The 18,948-nt window shown below is 50.9% G+C and overlaps 10 protein-coding genes across 10 annotated transcripts; 7 read left to right on the top strand and 3 right to left on the bottom strand.

Moving 5' to 3' along the window:
* Positions 1-26: 26 nt before the first annotated feature.
* Positions 27-317, bottom strand: N7510_009176 (uncharacterized protein; the record flags this gene model as incomplete). Its single annotated transcript, XM_056981101.1, has 1 exon — positions 27-317. The coding sequence occupies one exon, from the start codon at positions 315-317 to the stop codon at positions 27-29; it is 291 nt and encodes a 96-aa protein (XP_056831310.1).
* Positions 318-1,428: 1,111 nt separating this feature from the next.
* N7510_009175 (ankyrin repeat domain-containing protein) lies at positions 1,429-3,498 on the bottom strand (the record flags this gene model as incomplete). The annotated part of the gene is made up of 1 exon (XM_056981100.1): positions 1,429-3,498. The coding sequence occupies one exon, from the start codon at positions 3,496-3,498 to the stop codon at positions 1,429-1,431; it is 2,070 nt and encodes a 689-aa protein (XP_056831309.1).
* An 838-nt stretch (positions 3,499-4,336) lies between these two features.
* N7510_009174 (uncharacterized protein) lies at positions 4,337-5,965 on the top strand (the record flags this gene model as incomplete). Its single annotated transcript, XM_056981099.1, has 1 exon — positions 4,337-5,965. The coding sequence occupies one exon, from the start codon at positions 4,337-4,339 to the stop codon at positions 5,963-5,965; it is 1,629 nt and encodes a 542-aa protein (XP_056831308.1).
* A 276-nt stretch (positions 5,966-6,241) lies between these two features.
* On the bottom strand, positions 6,242-8,603 carry N7510_009173 (threonine--tRNA ligase THS1; the record flags this gene model as incomplete). The annotated part of the gene is made up of 4 exons (XM_056981098.1): positions 6,242-6,396; positions 6,457-7,684; positions 7,740-8,004; positions 8,053-8,603. 4 exons carry the CDS (start codon positions 8,601-8,603, stop codon positions 6,242-6,244), a joined length of 2,199 nt encoding a protein of 732 aa, XP_056831307.1.
* A 222-nt stretch (positions 8,604-8,825) lies between these two features.
* N7510_009172 (H/ACA ribonucleoprotein complex subunit GAR1/NAF1) lies at positions 8,826-9,702 on the top strand (the record flags this gene model as incomplete). Its single annotated transcript, XM_056981097.1, has 4 exons — positions 8,826-8,909; positions 8,959-9,162; positions 9,220-9,365; positions 9,420-9,702. The coding sequence occupies 4 exons, from the start codon at positions 8,826-8,828 to the stop codon at positions 9,700-9,702; spliced, it is 717 nt and encodes a 238-aa protein (XP_056831306.1).
* A 410-nt stretch (positions 9,703-10,112) lies between these two features.
* On the top strand, positions 10,113-11,175 carry N7510_009171 (CDP-diacylglycerol-serine O-phosphatidyltransferase; the record flags this gene model as incomplete). Its single annotated transcript, XM_056981096.1, has 3 exons — positions 10,113-10,294; positions 10,391-10,742; positions 10,807-11,175. The coding sequence occupies 3 exons, from the start codon at positions 10,113-10,115 to the stop codon at positions 11,173-11,175; spliced, it is 903 nt and encodes a 300-aa protein (XP_056831305.1).
* A 500-nt stretch (positions 11,176-11,675) lies between these two features.
* N7510_009170 (uncharacterized protein) lies at positions 11,676-12,077 on the top strand (the record flags this gene model as incomplete). The annotated part of the gene is made up of 1 exon (XM_056981095.1): positions 11,676-12,077. The coding sequence occupies one exon, from the start codon at positions 11,676-11,678 to the stop codon at positions 12,075-12,077; it is 402 nt and encodes a 133-aa protein (XP_056831304.1).
* Positions 12,078-14,295: 2,218 nt separating this feature from the next.
* N7510_009169 (uncharacterized protein) lies at positions 14,296-15,174 on the top strand (the record flags this gene model as incomplete). The annotated part of the gene is made up of 2 exons (XM_056981094.1): positions 14,296-14,638; positions 14,696-15,174. The coding sequence occupies 2 exons, from the start codon at positions 14,296-14,298 to the stop codon at positions 15,172-15,174; spliced, it is 822 nt and encodes a 273-aa protein (XP_056831303.1).
* Positions 15,175-16,104: 930 nt separating this feature from the next.
* N7510_009168 (uncharacterized protein) lies at positions 16,105-17,439 on the top strand (the record flags this gene model as incomplete). Its single annotated transcript, XM_056981093.1, has 5 exons — positions 16,105-16,143; positions 16,203-16,238; positions 16,313-16,465; positions 17,071-17,104; positions 17,171-17,439. The coding sequence occupies 5 exons, from the start codon at positions 16,105-16,107 to the stop codon at positions 17,437-17,439; spliced, it is 531 nt and encodes a 176-aa protein (XP_056831302.1).
* A 526-nt stretch (positions 17,440-17,965) lies between these two features.
* N7510_009167 (uncharacterized protein) lies at positions 17,966-18,310 on the top strand (the record flags this gene model as incomplete). The annotated part of the gene is made up of 1 exon (XM_056981092.1): positions 17,966-18,310. One exon carries the CDS (start codon positions 17,966-17,968, stop codon positions 18,308-18,310), a length of 345 nt encoding a protein of 114 aa, XP_056831301.1.
* Between the last annotated feature and the right edge of the window lie 638 nt (positions 18,311-18,948).

Below are 18,948 nucleotides of genomic sequence, written 5' to 3'. Positions count from 1 at the left end.
AACCGTCTCATGAAAGCCTTACCCTTTCATCTGGACTCCCCCAGAATTAATGATCGCTGCCTCTTCATTGAGCCCAGCTTCTTGAGTTCTGATCCCTGCCAGAGGACCCGCTCCTCAAGAGGTTTGCAAAGGTCGACGAACAGCTTTGCCATCAGGGCCAAATGCTGGGTGTCGGCCAGTGCATGGTGGTTGTGTCCCGAGAGTGGGTGGTTCTCTTCGAAAAGCAGCAGAAACAACACCGGTAGGGATAGAGGAAATCGCCGGCCTTGGTAGCAGGTCCTACCAATCACCCTGCTCACGTTCATACGAAACTCCATGAGGAGCAAACCGACATTCTCATCCCCGGGGAGAACGTCTTGAAAACCTTCAGCCTCCAGCCAGTCTCTCAAATAAGACAGGTCGAAGCCTCATGTCGCCCATGACAGGAAAGTGTTTCTCTTAGAAATATCGATTTCTCGGAATTGTCCAGCGACTCTCTTTGCATCGAGGGTCCCGTCCTGCGAGTATAAGGCGCTGGTATTCTTTTTATGCGCCTTTTGCTGCCAAGTTGACGGTGCAGGGAGTTGCGACGAGGAAGGCGCGATGATTCCCTTACTATATGTCGAAAGGCAGTTGAGGTCCCACTGCTCAGAAGCCGCTTTTTCGAACACATTTCTGAGCTCATCCATCGCGATTTTTTCTTCGACAAGGAGGTCCGGCGTCCAGGAAAGAAAGTGTTTATGGCAGAGTTTTGAGCCCTCCCATGCAGGATGAGGCAGCTCTCATGGCTGCACGCTTTCTGATCAGCATCTGCTTCCAGAAAATGAGACCTCAGAAACTCGTTGAACATAAAACGCCATGGCAGGATGCGCATTGGGGTTTGAACCCAATATGCTGCTGGCCTGAAGGCAATTTGTTTGAAAAGAAAACCTGTCTCGAACGAGATTGTCGCGCCATTCGGGCACACCTGCGTACTAAGCACTAGTCCTTCAACGAGCCTTCCCGGCCCTGGAAACTTGAGGCTGTAGTGCCGTGAACCTTCAAGCCGAGCAGCTGAATTACGGGAATCAGCAATGGCGTATGAGGCAACAATACTTTATATTTCTTACTTTTCTTGGAGATGTCTTGGTTCTTTGGCAAACGGTCCAGCCACGCAGCTGCCGACTCCGTAGTCGGATCACATTCGAAATCCTCAGAATTCTCGAGTTCCTCGTTCTTAGAACGCTCCCGAAATCTCCTCGGTCTCCGTCTTCTTCAACCATTGCTAACGGTTCATCCTCGACTTCAATATTCCTACCAGAGAGCGAATTCAAGACCTGTTGTTCTCCTTAAATGAGGCCCATCGGTTCTTTCGTTTTTACGTATCTTTAAAGGGGGGCATTCCCCCTCTTGAAAATGTTTCCATTGGGCAAAGGAGCTAGATGGTGACAACTTCCTGCAATCAGGAAATTAAAGCTTGGAGAGATGCGCAGTAAGAAGATTGACTATTTCGGTATGACCGGCGTCTTCTGCGGCTTGGAGAGCTGTGCGGCCGTTAAACTGGACAGGTTTATCGTCGACGATGGCATTTTCTTTAATAAGCAGTTTCACAATCTCGATATGACCGGCGCCTGCTGCAGCTTGGAGGGCTGTGCGGCCGGATTCCCTAGTAGGCTGAGCGTTGACGTTGGCCTTTTCTTTAATAAGCAGTTTCACAATCTCGATATGACCAGCGCCTGCTGCGGCTTGAAGGGCTGTGCTACCAGATTCCCCAGCGTCGACGTTGGCCTTTTCTTTAATAAGCAGTTCCACAATCTCGATATGACCAGCGCCTGCTGCGGCTTGGAGGGCTGTGCGGCCTCCATTCAAGGCAGGTTCAGCGTTGACGTCGGCCTCTTCTCTTAGAAGCAGTTTCACAATTTCGATGTGACCGGCGCCTGCTGCGGCTTGGAGTGCTGTGCGGCCGTTAAACTGGACAGCATTATCGTCGACGATGGCATTTTCTTTAATAAGCAGTTTCACAATCTCGATATGACCGGCGCCTGCTGCGGCTTGAAGGGCTGTGCAGCCGTAAAACTCGGCAGGTCCAGCGTTGACGTTGGCCTTTTCTTTAATAAGCAATTTCACAATCTCGATATGACCGGCGCCTGCTGCGGCTTGGAGGGCTGTGCGACCTCCATTCAAGGCAGGTTCAACGTTGACGTCGGCCTTTTCTCTTAGAAGCAGTTTCACAATTTCGATGTGACCGGCGTCTGCTGCGGCTTGGAGGGCTGTGCGGCCTTCATTCACGGTAGGTTCATCGTCGACGATGGCCTTTTCTTTAATAAGCAGTTTCACAATCTCGATATGACCGGCGCCTGCTGCGGCTTGGAGGGCTGTGCAGCCTTCATTCAAGGCAGGTCCAGCGTTGACGTTGGCCTTTTCTTTAATAAGCAGTTCCACAATCTCGATATGGCCGGCGCCTGCTGCGGCTTGAAGGGCTGTGCGGCCTTCATTCAAGGCTTCAGCGTTGACGTTGGCCTTTTCTTTAATAAGCAGTTCCACAATTTCGATGTGACCGGCGCCTGCTGCGGCTTGGAGGGCTGTACGGCCTTCATTCAAGGCTTCAGCGTTGACGTTGGCCTTTTCTTTAAGAAATAGTTCCACAATCTCGATGTGACCGGCGCCTGCTGCGGCTTGGATCCCAGTCATACTACAGATTGAAGAATAGGATTCAACATCCACGCCACTCTTAATGAGGCGATTGGACATGCTCGCAATTCCGTTCAGAGCTGCCCAGACCAACAGGTCAGCGTCGCGACCGATGTCAGCAAAGTCGCTTTGCCATCCATTGGTTTGCTCTAAGGTGCGAAAGATGATATCCCCATTAGAATTTGTCAAAACCAGTTTCTCCATTATAATCTTCGCCGCGTCTGCATGGCCATAGTTGGCCGCCAGGTGAAGACCCGTCTTGCGATCCCAATTAATTGCTGTAAGACTCTGTTTGTCGCATAGAGAACTAATTACCTGAGTCTTCCCATTAGAAGCTGCTAGGTGCAGAGGCACTTGTCCATTCTGATCTGAAATATCAGACGTGGCTTTCTCGTGTAAAAGCAGTGACACGCATCCCTGCGATCCCCGCCACGCTGCTCGAGACAAGGCCGTTTGGCCCGCCAAATCCTGAGCATCAATGTAGGCACCACTGTGGAGTAGGAACTGCATAATTTCCTGGTTGCCTTTCTCTGCAGCCCAGTGCAATGGCGTTCGACCAAAATCATCGCTGAGATTGACATCAATGTCGAATTCTCCGACAACGTTTTCCAGAACAGATCCTTGATTATTCTCCACCGCGCAATGTATGAGAGTTCTCCCTAGCCAATCCTTCCAACATCCAGAAGTGGGGTGGTTTCTCATGACTTCTACTACTCTCTCGACGTTTCCTACGCTAGCCGCCCAATGAAGAGCGGACATGCCATTCTCGTCTAGGATGATAGATCTAGGGGTCTCGAGAGGTGGCTGCACAACATCTTGTCGGTCGCTCCTCGATGCCGGGCCCATCATTGTAGCCTAGTGTTTGTCTCGGAGGGTATTGCGAAGGGTAGGGAGAGGTTTCCTTTCGTGGAATTGCGCTGGCTGCGGAATCAGAGAAAAAAGAGGATAATAGCACGGCTATCTTTCTCAGTAAAAGCTTATATTCGGCGAGTTTAACTAAAGAATGCCAGAAGAAGTGAACGAGTGCTCGAGTGAATGCGGAGTGGTATGGTATTCACTTGACACGTAGTTTAGCGCCAGCCCCCTCCCTGCTCAGCCCAGCTACTCCAACCAGAGTACAGGCGTAAGTACATACACAGTTCGCCAATTTTGTTTCTTGCGCTTTCTTTTGATCTTCATTGAGTAACAAACACTTTTAGAACCCTTCCATTGCTGCCAAAATTCATGGTCAAGGCGTCGATTGATTCAAAGGCTTTACGCGAAGCTTTGTTCGCAATCTCTCACCTTTTTTGTGGTTTTGTACTCGGTTTGTTATTTCAACTTCGAAATTTCGTCAAGCGCTCATGTTTCTGTCTGTTGTCTCGTTCTGGCCAATCTGAGCAGCGGCTCCGGCATATATTGTCAAGAATTGGAATTCCTACAGGTCACATACAGGAATTTTACCCCTCATCAATATTTCCTATTGTGTATTAGTCTTTTTAGTTAGTTCGCCCTCCTAAATTGTCGGGCATTCCCAGATTTATCTGAAATCAGAGATTGATTTCTTCATGATTTACACTTCCATGTGGGACTGTCGTACGCCCAGATTTCGACATATATCTTTACGTACACACACATCACAGCTTGCTGTTTTCCAGATTTGAACACCGATATCATAGCAGCTACACGTTTTATATTCGGCATTCTCATGCTGGCGCTTCCTGTGGTCGCAAGTGATGCTTCCACCAATGATGTTGGGTGGCAGGGCAGCCCCAATAATCGAGGAACTTGGGACATTATCCTCAGTTGTGGAACGACTATTTTCGCATGCACATGGAGTATCCAACATTTGAATGTACCAGCGACACAAGACAGCACCATCAAAAAGATAGTACGAAGCTGCCGATGGATGGTCATCACAATCTTGTTTCCCGAATTCATTTTGGCACATGCGTTCTTCGAGCTCTTGATGGCAATTGAGGCCACAAAATTGATTGAGGGAACTGGAAGCATGGCAGTGACATATCCGAGGTTAATCAAGGGGCTTTTAATTCGAAGTCATATGCAAAATAAGGACCCAGAACAGGGCAAGCATTATGATAAGCCAGAGTGGACACTCACACACTCATATTTCGCCAATATGGGAGGCCTTTTCTTCAACCATAAAGATGAGCAGGGACATACCGAGTTCCCTCTGACAGCCTTTCAATATGCCAGAGAGCTTGACCGTTATTCTTGCGCGCCAGTTTACGAAGACGAGATCAAAGACAAGGGCAAACAGGATTTCTTCGCCAAGGGAATTGCCACACTGCAGATAAGCTGGTTGATTTTATCACTTATCACTCGAAAGGCGCGGAGCTTGCCTTTCTCTCAATTTGAAACGCTCACCTTGGGTCTCGCGGTCTGCGGTGTGGCCATTTATGTCGTATACTGGTACAAGCCTCAAGGCGTTGGTGTCCCGATAAAGGTTGCAAAACGAGAAGGCTCCGTGGTGCCCCAATTTTCTAGAACATACGACAGCTTTTGGGATGTTCTTTCAAACTCGAGAAAAAACCCAAGTTTTCAGCGGGTCCACCGAATCAAGAATGACAACATCCCTCTCGCCGAGTCAGATAAATGGAACACAGCGATCATTGTCTTGGGTATATTGTCTGCGTTGTTTGGCTGTCTTCATATAATCGCATGGAATTTCGAGTTCCCCTCCGAGGTGGAGAAGCTCCTTTGGAGAATCGCAACTGTGATGTCGATTTTAGTTCCTGGACTTGGGTTGAGCACTCTTCTGCTGGCACAAATCACCACCCCGGATGGTGACCCCCGAGAGTTTATGCGCAATTGCCTCTATGTTCTGAGGGAATTGTCATGGTTCTATCATGATACCTGTGGCGTCTCGAGGGCAATGATAGCCTTGGAAAATATTTACAACAACCAGAGCTCGGAAGGAGAAAACGCACAGTGCTCATACAAACATATTCTTACCATCGCTCACACTGGAGCTCCACTTTGGATAGAGATGCTCAAGTTTATGAAAAAAGAAACCCCATACGAGAAAAGCAATTCAACTCAGGTGCCCGAGGAATTTCTATCTCAGTTCAGCTTTCTTGTCAAATTGTTGAATGAAGAAGGGCCAAAAAAATTGATAGATTGCGCAAAGCCTAACTTGTTCCCCCGTCGACTCTTGATTTCAAGCTGGGTGAACTTGTTCATTCTGTATGCCACCAACCTGGTCTACATTGCGTCCAGACTTATGATCATGGCTTTGGCTCTCGCGAGTCTTAGGTCTATGCCAGAACAGGTTTATATCACAACATGGACAAGGAATATTCCAGCCATACAATAGCTTGTCGTATACGGTGTGCGTGTTGTTCACGGTGATTTCCTAGACGTCGTGTCTTATAAAGGTCATGTGCTTAATCATACACGTGATAGGAACTTCGGGCCGCAACATCTATCTACCCAAGGTGTTTTCGCTTTAAGTGTACCGTGTTCCGTGGCTCAATCCAGATCCTGATTACTCTACTACATTATTTATGTATGGGATGTATTTGATGGAATGCAGTAGAAAATCCGCATGTACTTCATTTCACTTTTCGTAAATCGGTAACACACATCTCCTCTACAGTGTGTTCTCCAATCTGCGCTCCTTGCGCAATGCCCGGAGCTTGGCCCGCACCTCGTCCAGGGGAACCATGATGCCCTTGCTCTGGGTGTTTTGATCGTCTCTATTGCGGACATTCACCGACCGGGACTCCTTCTCTTGGGCGCCGACGACTGGGAGAGTATTGTTAGTATTTTTTATTTTCATAGACAAGAAACAAAGGGTCAACCTACCGAAAATAAAGTTGTAATATGAGAGCTGCCCATTGCGGATTTTCTTAGGGAGAGTGTTGCCGCTGATGTCAATGTCCACGTTTAGCTTGTCCCCGCGCAGGATCTGCTGCAGCTCCTCGGCGTAATCGTTCACGGTGGGCATGACCGGAACGATCAGAATCTGGCGAGGACTGATCCAGAATGGCCACTTGCCGCCAAAATGCTCGATCAGGATGCCCAGGAACCGCTCGAAACTGCCGATGATGGCGCGGTGGATGACCACGGGGCGGGCACGGCCGGGGCCGGGCTCGCCCTCCTTGGTCTCGCCCTCTTTGGCCTCGGACTTCTCATTGGTCATGTACTCTAGCTTGAAGTTGACGGGAGCCTGGTAATCCAGCTGGATGGTGGCGCACTGGAACTCCCGCTTGAGGGCATCGGCGATGGTGATGTCGATCTTCGGACCGTAGAATGCACCGTCGCCCTCATCGATGGTCCAGTCGTTGCCTTGGAATTTGGTCAAGGCCGCCTTCAGCTGCTCCTCGGCATAGTCCCAGGTCTCCTTCTTACCAAGATACTTCTCAGGGCGGGTAGAGAGCTTCAGCTTGAAGGTGAAGCCAAACAGGCGGTAGATGGACTGCAAGAAATCAAAGAGGCCTTCAATCTCCGACGAAATCTGCGAAGGCTCGCACAGGATATGGCTGTCATCCTGTACAAAACGGCGCACGCGGGTAAGACCACTCAGGGCACCAGAAGCCTCGTTGCGGTGCAAGACACCAAAGTCTGCGATTCTCATAGGAAGCTCACGGTAACTCCGGTCACGGTGACCAAAGAGACGAAAGTGGCCGGGACAGTTCATGGGCTTCAGAGCCCACTCCCGCTTCTCAACGTCCAGCTTGAACATGTCATCCGCGTAGTGTTGCCAGTGGCCAGAGGTCTTCCAGATACCCACATCGTACATGTTCGGGGTCTGCACTTCTTGGTAGCCTCGCTTGCGGTACTCGGACCGCAGAAGCGACTGGAGAGCGTTGACAATCTTGGTGCCGTTGGGGAGCAGGAAAGGGCATCCAGGGGAGGCTTCGTCGAAGAAAAACAGCTCCTGCTCCTTCCCGATCTTCTGGTGGTTGCGCTTCTCGGCCTCTTCCAGGAACTTCAGGTGCTCGGACATTTGCTTCTTGTCCGGGAATGCGACACCACGAATTCGCTGCAGAGAGTCGTTGCTCTGGTCGCCCAGGAAATAGGCCGACGAGTTCTATTCCAAGATTTTAGAAAGTTGGATCTGTTTTTTCATGGCTGGGTCACCTTACCTGCATGATCTTGAAGGTCTTGACCTTGCCGGTGTTCTGGATGTGCGGTCCTCGGCAAAGGTCGACCAGGGTTCCGCAACGGTAGACCGTGCTCTTCTCCCCGGTGACCAGCTTGTCAATGTAGTGCAGCTTGTACTTGCTGTACGAGAACATCTTCTTGAGGTTCTCCTTGGTGACCTCCAACCGGTCGAAGCTCTGCTTCTCCTTGAATATCCGCGATGCTCGGCTATCGAGCGACGACCAGTCGGCCTCTCGAACCACACGTCTGTGACCGTTCAGTAACAATTCGCAACATCTGCTGAGTGTGACTCACCCTTCCGGAATAGCCATATCATAGAAGAAACCCTGAGCAGTCGGGGGGCCGTGGGAAAGGAGACAGTGGTATTCGCATTCGCAGGCCTCACCCAGACAATGGGCACTGGAGTGCCAGAAGACCTCCCTGCCCTCGGGGTTGGTGAAAGGAATGAGAACGACCTTGCAATCGCGCTCCAAGGGGCGGTTCAGATCCCACAACTCCCCGTCCACCTTGGCAATCACCACATTGGCGCTCACATCCTTGGGCACATCTCGCAGGAACGACCCCGGAGTGGTCTCGAAGGCTTTGGCGGGGACGGGAGAGGGGTTGCCGTCGCCAATGTCCAGGGTGACATTGATTTCAGGCTTCGGGCAGGATTTCATATCCTCGAGATACTGCTGCCACAGTTCCTCAAACAGATTGTTCCGCTCGACAATGAAATCCGGGAGGGTGTCGGCGCTCGGTGCGGCGTTCTTCTTGTTTGGCGGGGCAGGCTCAGCAGCAGCATTTTCACCCTTGGCGGCGGCGGCGGGCCGAACAGGCAGGTCCTTGGGGGCCTCAGAAGCCATGATGTTAGTGCTTCAGCGACTGAGCAGGAAGGCGGGGGGAAACTGAAGAGTGGTGACTCAGGTACACAATCGACAGGACAATTCCAAACCCAAAATGAGCGACTAGGCGGTGAGTCATGTGACGGCCCACTGCCCTGGCGACTAGCGACACTTTACCCGTTCGAGATTTGCACCAGGAAAACTTCAATTCACCCCATTCCTTACCCCAACGCCAAATTAAACATGTCATTCCGTGGAGGCCGTGGTGCTGCCGGTGGCGGCCGCGGTGGTTTTGGCGGCCGTGGAGGTATGCAATCGCCCCCCGGGGTCGAGTTGTGGGAGGTCGGCGAGAGCTAACGAAATTTTTTTTCTCCAGGTCGCGGAGGCTTCCAGCAGTCTTTCGGTCCGCCCGCGCAAGTTCTCGGTAATTATATGCGAATGCTACGTGGTTTTTGGATCTAGTGCTGATATTCCGGTAGAGATGGGAACGGTCATGCACGCTTGCGAAGGCGAAATGGTCTGCGAATCGATCAACCCGAAGATCCCCTACTTCAACGCTCCGATCTACCTCGAGAACAAGGTGCGCCCCGGGTCAGACCCTGCAGATCGAACCTTTGCGCTAACCAATTGATGTTAGACTCCCATCGGCAAGGTCGACGAAGTTCTGGGTCCTATCAACCAGCTGTTCTTCACCATCAAGCCCCAGGAAGGCATTGTCGCAACTTCGTTCAAGCCCGGCGACAAGGTGTTTATTGGCGGTGATAAACTGCTTCCTCTGGAGAAGTACTATATTCCTCCCCGGTTCTGGTCGTGCCAGTACTGACATTCGCAATCCAGGTTCCTCCCCAAGCCCAAGGCCCCAGGTGGTGCCAAGCCCAAGCGTGCGGGCGGTGCTCGCGGCGGTGCTCCTCGCGGTGGCCGTGGTGGCCGCGGTGGCTTCTCTCGCGGCGGCGGTGGTGGTTTCTCTCGCGGCGGCGGCGGCGGCTTCTCCCGTGGCGGCGGTGGTGGCTTCTCTCGTGGCGGCTCGCGTGGGGGCTTCTCTCGCGGCGGCAGCGGTGGCTTTTCTCGTGGTGGCCCCCGGGGTGGTTCGCGCGGTGGTGGTTTCCGTGGTGGCCGGTAGAGAGGGATTCACCAGCACACTGTCTTCTTTTGGCGTTTGGGGGATTCGGGAGCTTTTCCAGGAATATCGTTCTTCTTGTGCATCCTGACACATCTTTGCCGTTCTGTGGCTGCAGGGACTGTAGAATATATCCAGTCACAAAAAAAATCAATGGTTGTTCAATATTCATTTCACTAGTACTCCTATGCGCCTCGACTTAACGACCGGTAGAACTACTACTCCTCGTAGTCTGTAACTATTCGTGGCTGTGTGTGGCGCAGGGCACCACCGCCTTCCAGACCTGCTGCCCTTCGGAATGACGTTGACCGCTTGATTGTGCGTCCGTCAACACTCCACACCAGACCACTCCATTCTACCCTCGTAGCACCCCGGTGGCCTCTATTGATTTCTCTATTCCTATCCACTTGAGCATGTCACGCCGGACATCCGCCATGGCACGCAGCGATTCTTCGACCAGTGGTGTCCCGCCTTCGGGCGACGGAGGTCGGCTCGCCAATTCCTTGTTTTCACCCGGCCATGGCTCACAATCTGCAGGTCAGGAAAAACAGAAGATGCTTCTTTCGTCGGAGAGGGGGCATTTCAGTTTGGTGAAGTGAGTCTCCTTCCTGTTGGTTTTTTTTTAATTTCTTTTCGATCTCCGTGCTGCCTAGCCTCGAGTGACTGGACTGACTTGATTCCTTCTCTGCAGAGCTCTCCACCTGGCGGATCTGGTCACGGAACTGAATGGTATGATACCCCCTCGGCCTTCGACTGGGCAATTAATTGACATCTCACAGGTTTCTGCGGAGGCAAGCACTTTTTTTTTCTTCTTCCTCTCTCTCTTCCCCGCAGGAGCAGCCTTACTGACCGCCGATCCAGTCATGTCTGTTTTCTCGTCGATGCGCTACTGTCTCGGTGACCCGTCGGACTACTGCTCTCTATGGGCTGCTCTTGCATTCATGCCGTTCGGCCTGTTCTTCGATTTCATGGATGGAAAGATTGCACGGTGGCGCAAGAAGTCGTCGTTGATGGGCCAGGAACTTGACTCGCTGGCAGATCTCGTATGTGTACTTGATCCCAGAACATGGTCGACATGGTACTGACGCTCTGGGTCTTCTTGTTTAGATCTCCTTCGGCCTCGCTCCCGCCTCTGCCGCTTTCGCACTCGGCATCCGCACCCCGCTCGACCATCTCCTCCTGGCCTTCTTTGTTCTCTGCGGTCTGACCCGTCTGGCTCGGTTCAATGTCACAGTTGCCGTGCTGCCCAAGGACAGCAGCGGCAAATCCAAGTTCTTTGAAGGCACGCCCATCCCGACGACTCTGGCTATTTCCTCGCTCATGGCGTACTGGGTATCGCAAAGCTGGACTCACGAGAACATTCCCTTCGGTCTTATTGCAGAAGGCTCCATTTTTGAATTCCACCCGGTAGCCCTGCTGTTTGTCTTGCATGGCTGTCTAATGGTTAGCAAGACGATACACATCCCCAAGCCCTGATCTCTCTTTCTTTCGAAAGGACCGGCAAGGATAAGAGAATACCTTATTTGTCTGGATCTGTTTTCCGTCTCTTACGTGGATGATACACGATGAAAATAGTTCAGTGAGAGAGCTAGCAAGCCGGGACACGAGATCTTCAATATACAGAAACGACGGGCGATTAACTATTGGGCCCTGCCATTATCAGCCTCAACAGCTACCCGCTTGTGGTTTCTTCAACTAGTTCCATGGTACACGTAGTGCACAGTCTGGTCCTCCAGGGCATCCTTTAGGGTTAGTAGATGTATGCAATATTGACAAGCACATCGCGGTGATGGATGAATAGCGTCATACTTTTCAGATATACCTTTCATCCTCCGGGTGTTCCGGTCAGTTTTTCCTCTCGAGTGTTACTGTTCGCATATCCGAGATCTTCTCAAGCCAAGGTAAGAAGTATCTACAGACTCAAGAGATACAGACTAAATTAAACATCACAGCCACCAACCAGATCACAATACACCATGACCATCTTTTACCAGGAGACGATCGCCGACAAAAACTCCACCAATTCCTCCATTCGCCAATGTTTCCATTGCGAAAGCGAACAGCTCGTCGAAAACGCTGCCAGCGAAGAGAATCTCAATGGCAACGCCGGAAGACCCTATCTGCGCTGCGAAGCATGTGGCAACTTCCAGTGCTGGCTAGATCCTCGCGGAAGCAGCATCCCAAACCCACTCTGCTTGTGCGGTTGGCCTAGCCGGCAACAAGTCGCTGGGAACGGGGCACGCAATCCTGGCGGTCTTCACTTTGTGTGCGAACATGGGCGCTGTTGGTTTCATGAAAAGGTGCTGGATCAGAATGGGAAGCAGATTGTCGTTGCCCAGGAGAGGTCTCCGACTGCTATTAAGCATATTTATGTTTGAGATGGGGAGGGAGGTGATACGTGCTGTTTTTCATAAAGAGGTGTCTCGTTGGGCCTTTTCGGGATGTGGATAAGTATGGCTTAGTATGGCTCTCTCTGTATCGCTGTCTCTGTTTGTGAGTGGAAATAAACGGCCTGCGAGCTGTCTATCCTCAATGGGAACTAATGTTCGGAAGGTCCGGATAGTTCCTAGACCTGATATTACGCATATGATTCCAACAGGAAACAAAACCATAAAGGTCTTGTAGATTTTGTCATCGGTCGATCATCTCCAGTCAGCAGAAACACTGATGGGTCTTGACCCGGATGAAAAGCGTTGCCTCGATGTGCGCAAAAAAATTCCCTTCGGTCTAGTCTTTCTATTTATTTCTCTTTTCTCGCAGGGTGGGGTGGTTTTCTTTCCACCGGTGGAGATGTGGGAGCGTTCTAGCCCTCGCCACCAACCTGTGTGTAGTGAGACAAGATCCTTCGAAAGATTTTCTTCTACGGAGTAGACAAGTCTAGACAAGATGATTACTGTGCGAGGATGGTATTTTTCATCGTCTATCTCAGCCCGAGGGAAATATGTAGTCCGAATTGATGCATGAGGGAGTGCCACGCATCTTCGGTCTCACTATTTGCACTTGGTGTCATCAAGACTAAGCTGTCAAAATCTATTCTACTTTAATATCTAACCTAACAGTAAATCCAGTCTCTTGGATATTAATCTAGTCGCCATGGACAGTGTCTGGTGCAGCATTGACGTGCAAGGGGGGGGATTCTGCAAGGCGCGGCAGGTGATATATATCTTTGGAGCTATATATTAACGCCACACTCGAATCGAAAGTGGAACATAACGTGGCACCCCTTATCGACTGCCTCATTATTGTTTATGAGCTCCAACGTTACCTCTCATAACCGTGACTCTATTAGTGTCTTCCTGAACCGATTCCTTCTGATTCAGCCTGGGTCTGTTCTCAGGCCTGTTATTGGCTGACTTCAAAATTTAACCAACATCGTCACCATGGGCCACACCGCCACTAGGAAAAGGCAAATTCTAGACTATCTCTACATTCATTATTGCCACCCGTGTCCATCTGTATACTCGTACACATGTAAACGCGGGATGACCAGTCTTTCCCCTGGAAAGGAGCGGGAGGGCCGAGCGCGGATCCATGGTACAGACAGAGTAACCGAGGGTGTACAACGATGTTTGTTGACGCTATAGCAAGTCAATAAAGAACAATAATCACCGTTGTTAAGCAGTCTATCGAGTTCTGTACTGCCAATTTCAAGCACATTGCCCTGCTTGGCGGTTGTCAAGCGAGTCCATTAGGGCTGTTTCGACCAACCCCGGACACGGGAAATGGGCTCCATCCACTAGCGATCCTTATTCCGCTCCGGGATTCGTTAGTGGGAGAAAGAACCCCAACGGTCTTCGTGTTGTTCACACCGGAGAGTCAGAGGCCTTTCAGCTGAAACGAACCTGCTCCCGTACGATTCCGCGCCAGGATACCTCGCGTGGCAATATGAAGTAATTACAGACAATCCCGCGCACGCCACTCTGGAGCCACCGCAGCGCCAGGGCGGGCCTAGCGCCTGCCGTAGTGTGTCGCGCTTGGCTCCAAGGGGAAAAACGATCGCTGGCCACCCCTGATGAGTCAGTCTGATAAGCATTGGTGATTGGCCCACTGTCGGATGATGCTGTGTGATGGGTTGAAAACAAAGGCGCCCAAGTACCCGAAACCTCTGGGACTGCAGATCCACCGCCCGTCCGTCAGGTACCTGCTACCTCTGGGGAGAACGGACCCCTGCTTCCGCTGACCCCTAGTCAATCTCCTTGCCCCTGCCTGACCGAATTTGATTCTCATTCTTTCCTTCATCATCATCATCATCACCACCACCAGCATCCCCACACTCGTTTCTTGGTTGATCGAACCTCGCCTCGACCCTCGGTTTGATTACCGTCACTCCTTTTTATTCCGACCCCTCGAACCTGTTCACAATTCGACTGGCACTCCTCCCGACACCGACCCGGTAGACCTGAACATCTGGCCTCGAATCCCTCGAAAAACGCGACGAATGGGTCGACTTTGAACCGCCGGAATTCAAACGCGGTTTCTCAACATATCTTTTCCCCAACAGGTTACGCGGGTCGTTTCCTGATTCTTTGATCACTGCGACTGTGTCCGGTGGTGTTTTTTTTAAATCCTTCCTGCCTTCCTTTTCGGCAAACCACAATGGGCTTCACCATGCGGACGGCCCTGACGGCCCTGACGGCCTCGACTCTTTTTTTAGTGGCAGCAGCGGAGCCCGTTGCTGAGCCCATCAGCGTGCTCGCTGAACGGGCGACGATGCAATATGTCGCCTGCTATGATAACAGTGAGGGTCTCACCAACCAGACCTCATACAATTATCAAAGCCAAGGATGGTGCCAAACCTACTGCGTTAATATGAACGCAGCAGTCTTCGCCATGACCAAAGGATCCGACTGCTTGTGTGGAGATGAACTGCCTCCCGCATCAGGAAAAGTTTCGGACAGCAAGTGCAGCACCAAGTGTGATGGCTGGCCTTCTGTTATGTGTATGCCTTAAAGCCTTCTAGTCTAGTCAAACCCTCTCGCTAACAAAAACAATTTAGGTGGCGGCACCAACCTCTGGTCTGTTTGGCTGACGGGCCTTGACACTAAAGTCTCCAGTGAAGGCGCATCAACTACCAGCTCCGGTAGCTCGCCCCAACAAACCGACCAGTCTGCGGCCTCGTCTGCACAACGGGAAGAAGTGACTGTGACCCAGTCAGCCGTCGCACAAACAGACAGTTCATCCAGCAGCTCGAGCAGCCACAACACAGCTGCCATCGCGGCCGGGGTAGTGGTAGGTGTGGTTGGACTTGCCGCGCTTATCGGCGCGGCATTCTTCTTCTACCGCCACAAGAAAAGCAAGCAGGAAGAAGAATTCGGCTACGGCGCAGGCGACTATGATTCCCGCGCACCGCCCATGACTGATTCTCGCTTTGACGGAACCTCCATGGCGCAGCGCCGCCAAAGCAATGGCAGCATCGATGAGAACCATGACTTCTCCCGCCGGATCTTGCAAGTTTCCAACCCGGACCACTACTAAGTATCCTGCAAGCCAGAAGGTCTCTCTCATCGCCACCGCTCCTCTACTCTTTCGTCTCCTAGTCGTCGGATCACATCCATCCACCTTCGACCGCCTCACCGCTTGATGAGCATTCTGTTTCTACCTTTTCCTCGGGTTATCTCGCGGCGTTATGATATCGAGCGACATTTGACTTGGCCCAAGTCAGTGTCCATACTTTGCTGGTTTCTTTTCTGGTTATGTCCTGAGTGTCCGCCGTCTCGGTCTCTGGCTGAAATGGCGCGTTTCTCCGGACTCACTCTTTTGGGGAGCATACCGTTTCGTCCTTTCCAGAGAACCCGACCTCGTTCGTGTTCTCCAGTGTGAGGGGATTATGACTGGACCAACCCTCTCGTATCCGAAAAGGCGTTTCTCCCTCTCTACATTATTTCGGCTCTTTCGATGGTCGAATCCTCTCCCTATGAGCGACCCGCTTTTTTTACTTACACGATTCTTTTTTTTCTATCTCCTGTCATCTTGTCTCTTTTTTCTCTCGTGCTTCCCATTCCTGGACAGATTTCCCCCCCCGCCGCCACGTCCCTTGAACTAGGACAATTCTGCTATACTAGCCGTCCAGCTGGCCAGGTCCTGGGATGGGCGGACTGTGTGGAGGAAAGATTTAGCCTGTAGTTACTTAATGCGCGAATGGACATGCACCTCATTCTGAGATCGGTGATTGTTAATTTAGGAGTAAATGGCTTCTAGAACTAAAGGTCTTGATGTGGGCGCCTTGGTATATGCACCTCTCTTCCAAACCTTGCTGTCCGGACAATTTTTGGATTTTTTCTTTTTAATTTTCTCATTTAGTTTTTTTTTTTGGATTATTTTCTTTTCTTTTTGGGGTTTCCACTTGACCCGTTCGGGGTCGCCATCTGTTCCCGCTATGTGAGCGTGGACTGCCTGTTCGAGGATATGCCAGTGGACGTGGGGTGGGCGCAGCGGAACCCCCTGGTGAGTCTCACACGAGAGCGAAGGGATGCAGAGTCGAGAGAAAACATTCTTTCGGGCAGCGCCGATCCATTGACTCCTCATCACTGGGGACAACGGTGAGTGGTCGTTGGCCGGACCCACGGCTACTAAGCCTCCTTCTCCACGGTGATTTGGGCTGCTCGTCGTCTAGGCGTCCAATCATTCCTCTGCCTCTCTTTTTTCCCCGTTCCTCTTGTTCGCGCTCATCTCGTTCCTGGTTGCGAGTGTTGAGTTGACCGACGAGTCATCTGATGAGGTTAGCGATGAGGATGATGGCGTCGACGACGTGGTTGGCGATGCCCTTGTAAGTGGCGCCGAGTTTCCCGGAGGATCGCGTTCAGTCGGTGTGTGTGCCAAGTGTACGTCCATTGTAGCATAAAAGGACGCATCTTGCTCAACTTCCGTATGGTTAACTACAATTATCAACGATTTTTTCTTCTGCAACGTCTCTTATATTCTATACCAGAGCGAGGCTTCTTTGTTATACTCCTATCTCTATATGATGCCTTCATCGCCTTCATCAAACATCAACCTTGACTTACATGCTATGGGTTTCTGGCTCGGTCAGGACAGCCAGGACACCGCTTCTTCCGTGCAGAACCAAGGTCCTGCCTCTTCTGCTTTGCTTGTGATGGATGGCCATCCATACAATGGATATAGTCAAACACCGCCAGAGCTATCGGGATTCAACACCATAGCCCCTTCCACGTTGGCTCAAGCTCCCAACCTCTTGATAATGAACGATAATGAACGACAACTACCGTCGCTTTACCACAGCAGATAGCACAGAAAATTTGACACGACCAAGCCCTGAGAATCCACCGACAATCAACAACATCCCTCCAGGTTTCCTAACGGAGCAGTTAGATGCCAACAAGCTCGAAGGCTCCACTGCTAACGAGAACCCAGCCTGCCCTGGCCCATGGCAATCAGACAGCACCGAGTATGTCCCAAGGGTTTCCATCCGTCACAATGTTGTTTAATATCTAATCTAATTTTTCATTGCTAGGCACTTCCCAGACTCACTCATATGCGGCTGGCAAGGCTGTAGATACACCCACCCTTTTTCGCGCGAGTCGTCTCTCCTACGACACATCCGAACAAAACATATCCCTGGAAAAATGTACAAGTGCCATGAACCGGAGTGCAATCGGTCTTTCAGTCGGAAGGATCATCTACGCAGCCATGAACGAATGGCTCATACACACCTGGTACATCAAGGCAACGCCGAGTACTGCTCCCAATGCCATGTTTGATGGATTTTGGGGATTTGCGTGATGTCTACAAGATTTGTTCATGTTGAGATACCTTCCTGTTTCATATTATTCTCCTAAAATTATGAATTCGTACATGATTATAATAACCCTTAGGGTTTAACATCGGACACATTCAAGAGCTATCGGATTCTAGTCTGCATAGAAGAGATAGGGATATTTAGCGCCATAGTGAGTTGAGAATATCAGTCAGACCTTTAGCACTAGATAGTGAATGGGATGGCTGCCCTGACATGTGCCCAGGTAAGGCCTCAACGTGACTAATATTCGTGCTTCTTTTCTGATACAGAACTAGGATCGTCAAGTGCAAGCTGGGAAATTGTAGCATGTAACTCGCGTATTGTGCCTGGGGTGTGGTGTTGCCGAGAAGCAGGTATGAAGAACCGAGTTCATCTGTTGAAAATATTTTTTCCTAACATAGGACACTTGGGAAAACCTGGCGATGCTGCTCGAACTCCTCGGCAGTCGTTACGACAAATATGGGAAAGCTTGTTCTTCCCACTCTTACGATATCAGGGACAACCGCAACCATGCCTGCTGCTACAGGGATTCTAGTCACTGTAACCGCCACGGCCGAGGCTTCCAGAGAAAACAAGCCAACATGCTCCGATTCTAACATTCTTGCCGTTGGCGCCGGTGTCGGAGTTTCTCTGGGAGCACTGTTGGTGGCATCCATCGCGATTCTGGTCTGGAGAGAGAAATCTCGTTCGAAACTACAGACAGACCCAGCAAACCCTGTCTCCTATCCAACAAACCACACGACAAATGGGAAGTTTAAAAATTTGAATTCTCCAGTAGAAATGGACTACTCGACGGCATACGAAATTGATGGGAATGCAAGGAACGAAATCTATGGGAACGCGAGGAAAAGCTAGATGATACGTAGGCGCAAGATTTGGTGGCGGCCATTCTATTGAAGTGTCGAATAGCCTCTGGAACTTTGGAGTGTCTCCGGTGAATGTTGCATACGGTCACGATGAAACACGTGGTTCCAAAGAGTCGCATGGATATCTTTACGAGACTGTTGGCGTACAGCAACAGAGAGTTGGTGGAGTGGCAACCACTTCGCGGGCGGAGAAAACGCATGCCGGTATTTGAGCGTGAAATTTGGGCTCCTCCAGTTTGAACAGGCTCGCTGTAGTGTAGTGGATAGCATATTTTTCTGGGGTTTTATGCCTGCTGGTAGTCATTTTGATATTACTTCTCGAGATAAATATCTCATGCTTCCTGAACTGTACGCCGGCGAGCGTCGTACCCAACTACCCGTTGATAATTCCGAGACATCTCCTGATTATCTGTAAGACAGGGTTTCTCTATAGAGCAAGTTGTTAAGTCGATCGTGGAATGCGGGGATGTGGCAATGATCTCCACCGCCTGATGATACCTTGGACGGTGGCGAGGTTTGTCTGACGTCCAAAGTTCTCACAATTCTCACCCCTTCAACTGTCACAACTGTGTGCTTAGAAGTATTTGTTTTGCGCTGTAGTCCGGTGTTCTGGCACGGGACTTTCAT

Source organism: Penicillium lagena (assembly GCF_028827675.1).
Source record: "Penicillium lagena strain IBT 129212 chromosome Unknown utg000006l_segment0_segment0, whole genome shotgun sequence".
NCBI lineage: Eukaryota > Fungi > Ascomycota > Eurotiomycetes > Eurotiales > Aspergillaceae > Penicillium > Penicillium lagena.
The sequence above is the reverse complement of the archived record's forward strand: the minus strand, read 5'-3'. Positions and strand labels throughout refer to the sequence as shown.